Source organism: Aplidium turbinatum, chromosome 7 (assembly GCF_918807975.1).
Source record: "Aplidium turbinatum chromosome 7, kaAplTurb1.1, whole genome shotgun sequence".
Taxonomy (NCBI): Eukaryota; Metazoa; Chordata; class Ascidiacea; order Aplousobranchia; family Polyclinidae; genus Aplidium; species Aplidium turbinatum.
Window position 1 is genome coordinate 15,031,082 of NC_137478.1, and position 14,831 is coordinate 15,045,912.

At 37.9% G+C, this 14,831-nt stretch overlaps 1 protein-coding gene across 1 annotated transcript in view; it reads left to right on the forward strand.

Moving 5' to 3' along the window:
* LOC145773775 (gamma-aminobutyric acid receptor subunit alpha-6-like) overlaps positions 1-14,831 on the forward strand; it is a 197,991-nt gene that overhangs the window by 71,493 nt on the left and 111,667 nt on the right. The window contains exon 8 of the mRNA XM_082584905.1: positions 9,706-9,754. Within this exon, the coding sequence (XP_082441031.1) occupies positions 9,706-9,754 (49 nt within the window). The remainder of the gene's footprint in view (positions 1-9,705; positions 9,755-14,831) is intronic.

Consider the following 14,831-nt stretch of genomic DNA (forward strand, 5'->3'; position numbering starts at 1 on the left):
ATTAAAAAAGACTAGAAAACAAAATTGAACACGAATTTGCTCCTGAACAGGTTGGTTATAGACCCCACAAAGGAACAAAAGACGCAATATTCAATCTTAAAACGCCGATAGAGAAACGAAGAGAACGCAACCTTTGAACTCATTTATGTTTTCTAGACTATCGAAAGGCTTTGATTCAGTGAAGCACCAACAATTGTAGACAATTCTGAAAAGTTATGGCTTTCCTACACAATCCGAAGCCTGTATAGCCTACTGCTCAAAAAGCAGCAGTGAGAGCTGGAAGTTAACTCACCGAGTGATTTTCCATAGGAAAATGTGTCAGACAGGCATATATATTGTCACCTTATCTTTTCGATCCTGAGAAAAGTTTTGGAGAATTTTGATGGCTCTGTGAAAATTGGAGAAAAAATGGTAACCTACTTTCGATATGCTGACGACATAGTGTTGATCGGTGGAAATGTAACAGAACTGCAAGAACTTTAATGAGAAAACATAATGAGAAAAGTTTTGGAGAATTTGATGGCTCTGTGAAAATTAGAGAAAAAATGGTAACCTACTTTCGATATGCTGACAACATAGTGTTGGTCGGTGGAAGTGTAACGGAACTGCAAGAACTTTTGAATAGGGCCAAGTCAAGAAGTGAAGAATATGGTTTGCAATTACATCCCACAAAAACAAAAGTGATGGCCATAAGTAAAAAGGATGAAATTTGTCCAAACTTATACATTGGTGGTATTGTTGTTGAAAATGTAAATAATTTCTGCTGTCTGGGCAGTGTCATAATCGACACTTACTATGATAGCACGGAAATTAGAGGGCGAATTGCTATGGTAAAACAGCTGTGACATCATTTACAACGGTGTGGAAACAGAGGTCAATTGGTAAAAACACAAAATTAAGATTGCTGCGAACTCTCGTTTTCCCAATTGCCACATATGGATGTGAAATTTGGACATGCAAAAAACGTGACATTAACAAGTTAAAAAGTTTTGAAATGTGGTGTCACAGAAGACTAGTACGCTTCAGCTGGATAGAAAGAAAAACAAATGAATTTGTTTGCCAACAAATAGACAATAAATGGAGTTTGATTAACAAACTTAACCTCGGAAAATTGAGATATTTCGGACACATAGCAAGTAGCAACTCGTTGGAAAATTCAATGTTGACTGGGATGGTGCAAGGCAAACGAACAAAAGGACGACAAAAAATGAAATATTTTAAAAATATCAAGCAAATTACGGGAATAAAAAGATGCCGGAAGCACTAATAAAAACAAATCACAGAACAAAATGGAGGCAGTTCGTATGGAAGATCACAACTGACCAAACATGAATAATCTGTTAAAGAAGAAGAATTGAAAGGTTTTGCTCAAGCAGAACCAGAAAAGTTTTATGGGAAAATGGAGATCTTACTTTCGCTGTTTTGTAAGCATATAAAGAAAAAAAAGTCTGCTTATACTATGCTTCTCTTGCTTCTGTTTACAAAATTACTGCTCAGGTATCTATCCCCGTATTGTAACATAGATTGTGAGGTCATCGTGACGTCATCATGGCGATGCACTGTCACGCTTGAGCGACAATCTCTCATTATTCTTTCATTATTTTATTAACTCGTGTTTTCGCTCTTTGGGGAAAACTTTCGTCGTTTTGACGATGTGCGAATCTATCGGACAGCCGTATTAGAGTGTGCAGTAACTATTTCACATCACAATTGAACCCGTCTCTTGTTGACAATACAGTATATAATCACTCAACACATGTGGAACTTGAGTCAAAAGTTAGAAAGAAAGCAGGTTGGGTAGCAGTTAATACATAGGTGTTACCAGGAAGAAAGAACATCTTCAATTGTGTGGCACTGGTCACTTCAATCGTGAGGCTCTAGTTAGGCTACTGATCTTCAATTGTTGCTGTGGATACTTTAATCGTCAAGCTCTAGCTACAGGAATTGTGCTTCGCTGGTGTTTTAAAACGTATATTGCTGGTCGATTGAAGCGGCCAAAGAAGAGCAATAGGAAAAGTGAAATAAAATCTCAAGGTCGAGAAGTCACTAGTTCCACTGTGGGGCAGCATAAGTACGCTTACTTTATACTGCCTGAAGCGGCTGACGAACGGTCACCAGACCAACAATCCATTGACAATCAAAACTATCGAACTGTCCTTCTACTTGTGGCAGTATAAGCACGCTGACTTAATACTGCCTGAAGCGGCTGAGGAACGGTCACCAGACCAACTTCTTCTTGCTTATGAGGCAGCAATTCAGGCAACATCTTGCAAATGTTGCAACTAGTGCAATGCCTTCATATCAGGGTCTATGAAATCCACATGTTCTGCAGATCGAAACACTTGGTCACAACGGTAAACCATAATCTCTTCGTGGGAAATTTGTAACATAAATTTCCCGAATCCGTTCGTCTGTATGCAATGACCCAGGGCCTGATTAAGGCTCACGGGGGCCCGAGGCACAGCTAAGTTTAGGGGCCCCTGATGGCAATCGCTTTCAATGCAATACCATGTAGTCTCTGCGAATGATGAAATATGGGCTAACAAATAGTTCAAGCAAAACTATAACTTCATAATTATTAATTTAGCCAATTTACCTACAACTTTCTAACAGTATGCTTGAGCAGCAGTGGCCGAGTGGTTAGCGCGTTGGGCTCGCAGTCGAGAGCCTGCATGTTCGACTCCAGCCACCCGCACTTGCTATTGTTTCTCTGGGCAAGAAACTTTACGATAATTGTCTCTACCCAGTGATCGATTTCGAGTAATGGGTAGTAGGCTACCAAATTTAAGTCATAAGTAGCCTAGAGTAGACAACCGGAAACAGACATTGTAGTCGGCTGCAGCGTGGGTCAGGTGTATGTCGGAAGGCGTACACCGATGCATAGCGCTCAAGTCCGCTTTCCCGCAATGCAGGATAAAGATAATAAAACAAAACAAAAGTATGAACACTCTTATACTTGTTACAAAAATTATTGGATGAAAAATCTCTCTAACAGATTGGAAATTGAGCTCATTTCAATTTCATACTGGAAACACTAGCAAAATATATGCTACATTTGAACTTGAACTAGCAGAGTTTATTAATTGATCCTTGAACCAGTGCTGTGTTAAGCCCTTTGTGGGCCCCGGGGCCAGAATAATTTTGGGCCCTCTATCGTCAAGCAGACCTATAATATTGTGTATACTTTCACTGCACCGACATGGAAATGTGGTTCATTTCAATAGACTTTTTCACCAGTTTAGAAAACAACACAAGTGTAAGTAACCGCAAACACAGGTCTATCATTTCTTAGCTACACCTTTGCTCGGAATGAAAGCCAAAAGTGTTAACAATTTCTAATAAAAAAAATACTGGCAATGGAACATATCAATCATATCGGTCACGACGCGGTAATACTATCGTACAAAATTTTGACTGTTTGAACTTTGCCGCCCGGTACCGCGCAGATAAAACCAAAACTGTAGAAATTATTAATTTCCATTCAGTTTTGGTCATCTGGTAACATTATTGTTTTTCCCAATTTTTATTTTTTATCTGGCAACATTACTTGTTCTGTCAACCAAGGTAAAAACATTGTAATTGTAAACAAAAGCAGTGTAAAGCGTTTTGAGGATCAGGTGTTCAATTATTTTTATTCAACATTATTTCATTCCAAGGCAAAGCTTTCATAATTTTATGCAGGCATTCAAGTCTAATTAAAGTTTTTAGGGTATGGTAGCCTAGGTTAGTGGCAAGAATAAACAAGTCCTTGTGTTAAGAATGATTTTTGTTTTGTACCGTACAACATGTGATATGCCAGGCTTATAAGGTATTTGAAGATAAGAGCAATTTCATGTGCATATATTCAGAAAAAGTAAATACAGAAGAACGTTTCTGCTAAAAGTACAGGACAGGTTTTTCCTGCTCGCAACATCCCTAGTCAAGGATATTTATAATTATGGTATTGTATGTAAATGTTAAAAATGAAATGATAATTAAACTATCTGAAATGCTATTTTGCTTACACCTAACAATTTTTTAAAACAAAACACTTTTATTGGTGAAAATAAATTGAATCTGTGAATTCACAAAAGGCCTAACCCCATTTTTTTATTTTACTTTTTGTGCTTTCCGATTTCTTTCAATGAAAAGAAATTGAATACGTGAATTCAAAAAGGGCCCTCCAGTTTTTTTTTTTTTATTTCACTATTTGTGCTTTCCGATTTCTTTCAATGTCTTCTAAACTAAATGATACTTAAAAAAACAGCCAAACCTTCAAACGTATCGGTAAACACATAAACAATACCCTATCATTTTTACATTGATTTTGAAATGGGCCCAGCTACAGCAATTGCACTTCAACTTCTTTATAGTTTCTCCACAGAATCCTCACTGAGTGAACTTTTTAGGTATGATGCTTCTTACCAGTATGTTTAAGCATATAATCATTATCGAAGTTTCACCACAAATGTAAATGACCAAAATAATCAAAACAGTTGTGCCAAAAACACTTTGTGGCAATTGGGCCCTTTTTGAATTCATATATTCAATTGCATCAAACCTGTTATATGTTAAATACATTTCTGCAGATCATGTTACTAACGTTATCGCATTTTAACTTTGTTTTTAGAGATGTTTCATTGTAGTTAGGGCCCAAATTTGTATAATAGGGCCCAAATTTGAGATGTTTTAGTATAATAAGGGCCTAAATCATCTTCTTAATGGACAAGTACGTGCAGTGAACTTTAGCAACTCAAAAAACACTTTACTGAAACGCAAAAATATATTATTTGTGGGCCCCTGAGATGGTGGGCCCGAGGTCCGGGCCCCCTTTACACGGCACTGCTTGAAACCTATAAAAGTATTGACGCCTACGGTACTAAGGTAAAAAAAATTGGGGGCCCCCAAAGCCAGGGGGCCGGAGGCCTGTGCCTCGTGTGCCTCATGGTTAATCGGGCCCTGCAATGACCGAAAGCAACACTCTTCTGAAAACGTCTATTCTAGAATTGTATTTCTGTAAAAATAGCCTCAAGGCTGTCGAAGAATGGATGAAACACCGTACCCACTAAAACTTGTCACTACAATACAAATTACTGAGATAAAGACGGAAATTTCGTCTAGTTGGTATAAGCACAAACAAAACCGTTTTAATATGCGACCAACTTTTCAAGCAACAATTTTAAAAATGAGAGAATAGATTGCAATATTCCAAACGCACGTCACCATCTTCTGTGACGTAATAATGATAAGCATTATGAAGCTATTCAAGCACCTGTTAACTCTGGCTTACACCATATCTCGTAATTCAAGATTTAACGATGATGCATTGCTTCACAGGTGTGACAAAGGTGATGCAATCTTTGCTTATTTGTAGCAATAGTCCATATGACGTAAGACGTCAGGTTCAGTAGACAACGGTTTTATGGGACGTTTGATTTGTACAGAGATTGTCCGTAACAACACTGGACAGTGATTTATGATGTGCTATGCTGTTTGACATTCACCACAAACACAGGCTGGTGAGTCACACAATCCCTAGGTAAACATATTGTGTTTGAAGCGACCAACACCAGTACGGAGACGATTCAGAATTACCCATTCTTTTCTTGGCAGGTCTGAGCCATGTGGTACTGTAGTGTCTGGTTTGACTTAGAACTTGTTGGGCCGTTAAGTGGTTTCCCAGCAGTCTCTCCATGACTTCATAAGGTCGAAAACGTGTCGAGAAAAAGGGCGCCTGGAAGGCAGGCGTTGACGTTTGAGCTGTTGTACGTCAATGATTACGGTGTGGAGGAGATGGTGACATCAGTCCAGCCTCTATTTGATGACATCAATCCAGCCATGGGACAGCTTGGGATACTGAGAACCAGGGACCAAGTCTTAGAATTGGAATCCCAGCATGTCAAGGCTCTAGATTGGAGAGTAAGAGACTTTTGTGCCGCTACGCATAGGGAGGACTCCGAACCTCGGGTCCCCCTCGAGTTGAGATGTTGGTTAGGAGATGTAAGGAACGATGGGAGAAGCTAAGAGACTCGCTCCCAATCAATTCAGCTTCCCTGCCAAACATTACAATTGGGATCCCTCTCTCATCTGCTGAAAAGAAGATGGTCTGCACATATTCTAGCCCATTGATCAAGAAACTTAATGAGAACGGATTCAAATCGAGAACCGCTTAGATCAGGCCAGGGAGACAAGGAAATTAAAGGAGGTCCGGGAACAGGGAACCCGGGAAGAGCGTAAGCTGGCCAGAGAGCTTAAGGCAATTGTTTGGTTGTTGCGGCATTCCGTTATATCGCCTTTTTTGGTAATGGGACAAATATTGTCTTTACCCAATCATCTGGCCAAATGTTGGTTTGCCATATTCAGATACAAAGTTTATGAATTGTTCTCACTGCATTTTTTCCAATATTTTTCAATAGTTTGATGGGTATATCATCAAATCCGGAATTTTTTTTTGTTTTTAATAGTGTTTAAAGCATTTTCTAGTTCTCTCAGCAGTGTTTCATTTTTGCATTGTGTAATTGGATTTGTTTGCACATTATCGATAGGATCTTTTTTTTTGTATAATTCTTAGCAATATTCTTTCCATGTATTTTTTACCTCATCGTTCTGCCACAAAACTTCACCATATTTACTTTTTATGTTGTCTAGCTTATGTTTAACTAAACTTATTGGTTATGCTTTTACCGCTTGATATCAATCGGGCAGTGATGTACGTGCATACAAAAAATATTGACGCCGTCAGCGTGGCGCAAACGTTCGAAAAATCATACACCGTTTGCGTCAACGTAACTTGTAAAAAAAGTTGAGCGTCAGCGCATACACTAGCGTAAACTCATTTTGTTTGCTAGGTGCCAAACATTCACACGGTATAAACCACTCGAAACAAAAAAGTTTTATTTTAAATTTCCATGAAGAAACACAAGCATCTGAAAGTGTTTATCTGACATTTTGCTGCGTTTTGGTTTCAATATGTCTTTGCCCATTGAAAGCATTCTTTCAACTGCAGTGCTGGAAGGTATCGGTGTGTTGTAGCAAAAAAACATTTCGCAGATTGATAAAAAAAAATGCAAACAACAGCTAAGACATTAAAAAGTATACGTTAACGCTATACGCAAAAAAACGCGAAAACTTTACGGCGTAGCCTCAAGCGACAGCTATCCAAAAAACTGTGGCCGTAAGCGTTAGCGTAAACAAAAAGTCTACGCCGCAAGTCTACGGCGTAGAATTTGCGGCGTATACGTACATTTCTGCAATCGGACCATGAGTTATTTGATGCCTGTTTTTCGATTTTACAACATTGTTGTTCTATATTATCTCGTTTGTCTGTTCCCATGGCCTTTTGTACCTCCCTATTGAGCTGAGCGTACTCTTGCCTGGCCTGTTCTGAATGGGAAATTTTTGCTTTTAATTTTTTCCGTTGTTTTATTTTCATTAATGTCTCTTCTCTAATCCAGTTGTTTCGTTTCCTGTTTTTCATTGCTAATGTGCTCTTGAATGATTTTGAAATTTTTTCCTTTGTGTTATTCCAAAGCTTCTGAGGTGATGATTCTCCGTCTATACCTGATAACACCTCAAATCTGTTACTTGCTTCAATGGAATAATCTTCTGTCATATTGTCATAATCGAATTGAAGTGGGAGCAAAAAGTGTGTCATCTTTTATAGCCGAAGCTTTAATATTGCTTTTAGCAGTTGATGATCGGTACCACAGTCAGATCCAGGATAGGCTTTTACTTTTTTAATGCTGCTTCTCCATTTTTGTGAGATCGATAAAATCATATGATGTTCAGGTATACAGTCGACGAGGATGCTATGCAAATGTTGTGTTTGTTACTACAAGCTTGTTGTTTTCACAAAACTCTATTAGTTGTTCTCTTTGTTCATTCTGTTGACCAAGTCCATGGATTCCATGTGTAGGCTACTTGATGCACGTTTAACTTTTCCTATTTTTGAATTTGTGTCTCCCATACCCACTAAAATATCTATTTTTGGAGTTTTGTCCATTTTATCTTATAATGAATCATAAAATTCTTCGATAACTGAATTTTCTGCTGATGTAGTCGGTGCATATATTTGTATAATTGTTAGCCTATGTTGCAAGCCCTTGCTTTGATTCTTATCATTAAAACTCTGTCATTTACTGGGAGATATCCCATAAGACTGTTCAATGTTTTCTTTTCCAACAAAACACCAACGCCATGGCAGTACCCATCTCCACCTTCCTTCCCCGAGTAAATAAGCAAATTAGTATCAGCTGTTTACCTTTCTCTTTCAATCTTGTTTCACTGAGCCCTAGTATTTTTATTTTTTGTTGTTTCATTTCATTACTTACTACTTTTAATTTTCTATGTTGTATTAAGCTTCTTACGTTCCATGTTTTAAACACTATATCTTTTCTTAGTATCACACGTTCAGCAGTTACATTTTCCGTGACTAGACTTCCAGAAGGATTTAATCTAGCCACATCATAAATGGCATGCTCTGCATCACTATGTAAACCAATGTCACCAATGTGGATCTTTTCCCTAATCGCTTTTACAAAGCTGGGGGGCCAACTAAAGTTTGTTTTCTTATTTAGTTTGTTCATAGTAGTAGATAGTCTGGAGGTATAAAAATTATGGTGGTAGAGCCTCCAAAGTTCTTTCCACAGTCGCAGTATCTCGCTAACTGAGATTTTTGATCTTTGTCGTTGTCCTCATGTAGGGATCTTCCGCCAAACATCTTATTCCGACCTCATCGTTGAACTCATCTTGGAGCACTTCCGATGAGACAAGAAATCCATCACCTTACTGCCAGCAGTTTTGACAATTTTTTGGAGTTGGTTTCACTAGATCCGCCCAGGCTCTCCTCGTGCAGGTTTTATCTGGGACGGTCATGCTACACAGACAGAGGCTGAAGTTCCCTTTAGCATGTCCTTTCGCCTGGGTTGTGAGGACCAGTAAAAGACGAGAGGCTTTGTATGGCACATCAGTCAGTGAAAGGTTTTACTTCTCCGTACCCCTTGAGCCCACCTTTTGTTTAGAAATAACAAATCTTAGATACAATTAGAAATTAACAATTACAATTAACAAATCTTAGGTACCTTTTAATTAGCATACAATTTGGGCAGAGAGGTAACTTTTTTTTAAACCATCAACAGACATAACCCAGCAACAACACTACATTTAACATTATAAAAACAAAAAACAATAAGCTAAAGTTTTCGGCTAGCAATACAGCTCTTTTCAAGCCAATAGGAAAATAATTTTAAAAGAAATACGGTACTAAAGAATTATACACTATCACAGCAAAAATGTGGTCAAATTTAAACATTTGAGAAGCTTACATAACTAGCTCACACAAAACGATAACTGAAAAATTACGCAGCACAACGGGTCAAGTATTTGAGAGGTAAAGCTAATTAATTGTTCAGAAAAGGACTCAAGCAGATTATGCAAACGCCGAAAGCGTTCGCGTAATGTCTTTTGTTTTTATAATGTTAAATGTAGTGTTGTTGCTGAGTTATGTCTGTTTATGGTTTTAATTAGAAATCAAAAATTGAAAAGCGCATTACTAAAATAAACACTAGCTATGGTAATCTCAAAAAATCTTAGTCTATAATGCAAAAAAATTACTTGCAAAGCCCATGATCAAATATATTTTGCGCTGATCGCTTGATTTAGGTTTACATCTGAATCTTTTTTACATTTTGAGTTAGGCCCTATGTAAAAAAATATACTGTATTTTAGATCTCATTTTGGATTAACAAGGAAGCAGTACCGGCACGAACTGTTTCGGGTGAGTTTCCTGTCAAACACTGTAAAATTAAAAAAAAAAAGTAGATAATAGCTTATTACGTATTATTCTTTTATTATACTGAATAGCCTATATCGCATTGATTGAGGGAAGTCTTATAGCAGTTAATTGAAGGAAACACGGAAACTAAAAATAGCTTTTTCGATTTTTTAGGTCTCACTTCGAATTGTACCTAAGATAATAAACGACATTAAACAACTAACTTTTGATAAGTTCTTTAATTATTTTCGTTGGTTGGTATTGCAAGCAATTTTGGATTAAAAAACTTAAAATATTTACTTGATGATTTAGACCAGGGGTGTGCGAATTTGCAGCACCGTTGCGCAAAATGCATATACTGTAACCAGCTTGGTTTGCGGGCCACAATTGTGTTCCACATAGACTATGTAGTAACTATAGCATGAAAAAAAGGATTTTCTTGCAAACAAAAATCAATATTTTTACTAGTACATTTACGTCTACACGAAGGTTGAAATTGATTTAATGGGAAATGTGCATCTGCAATATTTTATCACCTCACTATCATGATTTACATTGAAATGCTGGCAACTCGAATCCCATTTTCCAAGTGTTCATTTGTCAGAACTGATGGATAGGAGGGTTTCATGAAGCCCATTTTTGAAAAAATGTTCACATACGTATGTTGAGCCAAACAGTGTCATTTTGGAAACTCATCTTGGTCAAGACATTTCGGTAAAAATCTCCAAAATTCATTTCAGCATTTTTAGCCATCAGATCAGTTCTCTCTTGGAGATTAATCAGTTTCATTTGAATATCAGTGGGTGATTTATCAATGTCAATGTTTGGCCAGGAGTATATTTCGTTCGTATACTAGCCTTTTCGTTACCAGCTTTGTATGGAGGTCATGTGCGTAGTAACATCAACTAAAAAACCTAGATTATAAGTTGCAACCAACATTTGTCTGGATTTTTTGTCTAGTTTTTCGGCGTGTGGAAGACTTAATTTTTAGTTTAAGTTTTGCTCTGCGTGGAAGCAAATAGAATTAGGCTAACACAGAGACCATAGTACATCTTTTGATTGCAGTCACATTTTCTCTGTAGTAGCCTAACTACGAGGGATAAAAGTAAAAATTTGTTTTCCTTATTTGACACTAGTAGAACTTATCAGGTTGATAAACAAAAAACAATGTGTATTAAGCGTTGCAAACTTAAGACATAAATTGAAATTGTTTGTCTAGTGAGTAACACATTATTTACAATTCTGATCTTTCCGCGGCCAAAATTTAAGCTTGCCCCCCACATTTGGCCGCGGCCACGGTTTTCACACTCTTGATTTAGACAACAAACAGAAGTTTTATTGTTATCATTATTTTAACTAAATTCTAAAATATCTATCTGTTAATGCTTACAGGTTAAAACAACGTTTTTCGAGCGTTTGAATTCCAACATCGAGAGCTCCCACTCTTACATGTTGGGTTGATAAACAACAAACAAAAAAACTACTAAAAACAAAAATGAAGGAATTTGTGAGTGGGTAGCTTGCATTTTCTTACTAAATTCACAAAAAAAGGAAAAATTTTGAAATAACACGTTGGCTGCCAGGGTTTTTTTCAAAAAAAATTCCTTGGGGTGCCAAAATATTTTTTACAAAGTATATGTTGTAATTGTTTTTTTATGACTTTTGATGGGACTTACACCTGTTTGCCATCATTACTCGACCATGATTTTAAACTTTTTTTACCAACACGTCACGTATAATACATATTTTATACAGGATTGTATTTATTTGTTCTAAGATTTGCATTTAATTTGAAGGGCAATGTCTTAGACAAATTTAATGTCTATGTTTAAAAATGTTCTTGTTTTCGATTTAAGTCCTTACTATGTCTTAATTTCAACAATTGCAAAACTTTATCTTTTTTTGGAATATATCAGTAAATGGTATCGATTTGAGAAGCATCCAATGCACATCAACTGGACCCTGCTAAACGCTCGAACAATTGAGTACGAGAAAGTTAAAGGGTTGGCGAAGCAAATTAAACCGTCACTGGCAATGAGAGATGAGTTATTCGATGAGGTTTCGGCTGTTCATATTCTGCTCAAAAAGATTCCAGATGATGTGTTCGGCAAGGATGAACCTGAGAACCATTAGATGAAGATCTCTTTTCCGTTGCTTTACAAAGTGGTTAGCACCGTTTTCTCGCCTCCAGTCGGCAATGCGTTGTGGAGTGAGTATTCTCTCTTGTTTTGGCTCAGTGGACCAACAAAAGGAACAAACTTAATAAAAATGACAATCTAATTCCCGCTACAGGAAAAACAAACCTACAGTAGACCCGAGCTGTCGTGAAATGCACAAAGTATTTTCTATGAACAAGGAGTTGCTGGAACAAACTGACTTGAGATATTTCAAATGCAGGCAACCAGCCTCTGTGACGCAACATTGACAAACATTGTTATGCAATTCCCAACAGGTGTCGAAACGGTTTGTGCAATGCTTCACTGGTGTTACGAAGTATGTTGCAATCTCCGCTTATTTTTTAAAATATTCTATGACGTAAGTATGTGACGTTTCATTTGAAGAACGATTGTTCGTAACATAGCGGCCCCTAGTTATGACAGTCTGACATGGCACAACTAAAAAATAAATTGACGACAATTGTGAGCCAATAAATGAAAGACTCGCGATACACAAATTGTTTGAATCACTCACGGTTAGGTTAATACGCAAAATTAATATAAAGGGCATGCAAAGAATGAACAGCAATAAGAATAATATATACGACGATACATGAAATTGGTACCATAGGTACACGCTATACTGTATAGTACTGTATATACAATGGTTGCGATAATAACCGATTGTTCTTGGCTCAGACAAATGTCGGCCACCTCAGACAGAACTAGGCTCAAACCCTAACTCTTAGGTGTTCTTTACGGGGGTGAGGCACGAAATATCCCTCAACACGTAGTCTACTTTCACTTCCCCCGTACTCTCATCATAGTTGCAAACGGCAACTTTAGCTCTCCGAACCACAGGCTTCCCTTTCCTAATTTGTGGGACCACCTCATGCACCCTCCCAAGTTGATACTTCCCACGTTCACCAATGTCTTGGAGAGAACCCACCACTACAAGTTGAACAGGCTCCAAATTCTCGGCCATTTTTAACCATTTTTTTCGGCTCTGAAGCCCTGGCAAGTAAAAATCGATCCATTTACTCCAAAACTGCTGAGAAAGTGACAAATTGAACCGACAATCCCTTCTTAGTTGGTCACGATCATGTGGTTGCCCAACAGCACAATATGGGTCCAAATATGGGGTCAAAAGTGAGGCAGGGGTGATGGCTGTAAAATCCCTAGGGTTGTCACTCAAAGGTACCAAAGGGCGTTCGTTCACGATCCGCACAGCACTGTCTGTGTACGTAAGCAGTTCAATGAAATTGGGCTTGCGTATTGAAGCTTCCAAAATGTGAAAAAAGTACTTAGTCACATCGGTCATGAAACCAAATCTACTAAGCCGAAATCTAGCCAAGACATCTACCAGAGAGTTTAACAAGTCAGGACACGAAAACATTATATCATTAACACAAGTTCCTCGGAATTCAGACTTGCCATCGTAAATAATGCGCTTTTTTAATTGTGACTTCACAAAGTATGGTAAATATACCACTCAAATCCCTTTGCATTTTCTGCTTCACCAGCACGCGCAATATAACCATTAGACTTAAAATCTTTCATGGTGTCAGTAAGGAAATCACGAAGTTCAGGTTATTTTAAAGCCTTCTTTCTTAAAGCAGTAGCTCTATCCAACGCCAACACATAATTGTTGGGTAGATCAATATCTTCCTTCAACGGTACAGGTATCTCAAATCGGCCATCTTTCAACTCAATATTCGGTTCAACAAGTTCTCTAGCCAAAATGTCATTGCGAGATAATTCACAGGTTTCATTTTGCAACGTCAAATCTTGAATGACTTTGTTCAGGTCTGCTATTTCCATATCACGAGACTCAATTTTACGCTGAAAGCTAGAGATGACATCCGACTCTGAAGACGTCTGCACTATGCACACATTAGCAACGCTTCCATCTAAGGGTGACTTACCACCACAAGCCAACCAACCAAGCGGAGTAAGTACAGTAAAGCATGTGGTTCATTACGATTTTCACCAACACGCTTTTCTTTAGCCCACATCAAATAAGTGTTGCCGTTGCCAATCAGTACATCTACAGTACTACATTCACTCAAATGAAATATATTCACGTCATGAAAATGACGGAAACCACTTAAATCCTGCTTATACGGTAAAGTTTTAACATCGTCAGCCCAAACTGGGTTAACCACCGAGGTTATATCACAAAACAGTTCATCCGTCTCTAACGATTTGATGTCTCTAACAATCTTAACATTACGCACAGGAACTCTGGCACAAGCATCATCTTTGCCGACCGAATCCAGAGAATCACGTGACGTCACATAAAAATCATGCAGAAGAAAAAAGTGTTTCCTATCGTGGTTAGCCCCACACTTATGACTGTTTGCATGAACACAGTCCCTAACCATATGCTGGCACAAATAATTCAAACATTTGCCAGCTTTCACGATAACATCTCTCCGATCTTTAGGTGTCAAGCGCAAAAATTCTTTACAATTAGATAAAAAATGATATTTTACTTGACCGCGTGACGAACAATAAATACATGCCGGTAGGTCTCTACGTCTGGCCACACCACCGCGCGGTGCGCCAACAGCAGTCGAGTACTGCGAATTCCCTGAAATCACATTATTATGGGATTTTACCGACGTCTGCCTAACCGGACATGAAGGCAATTTTCCTTTGCCAAACTTTTTAAAATGCTGCGACTCACCAGAATCGCCATTAGCATAATGCTAAAATCAGTCGACTTGCACGTTTCCTCCCGTACTACAAAATCGAACAAACTCTGAAAAGTAGGCTCATTAGTGCTACCATAACCATACTGATCACCTAAAAAGTCAAGATAGCTGTACTAAAATACATTTAGTTTAAGTTGACCTTTCTATTAACTCTATAGAACATAAAATAGAACAATAATAAAAAATGCGCTCATACTAACAGCATGC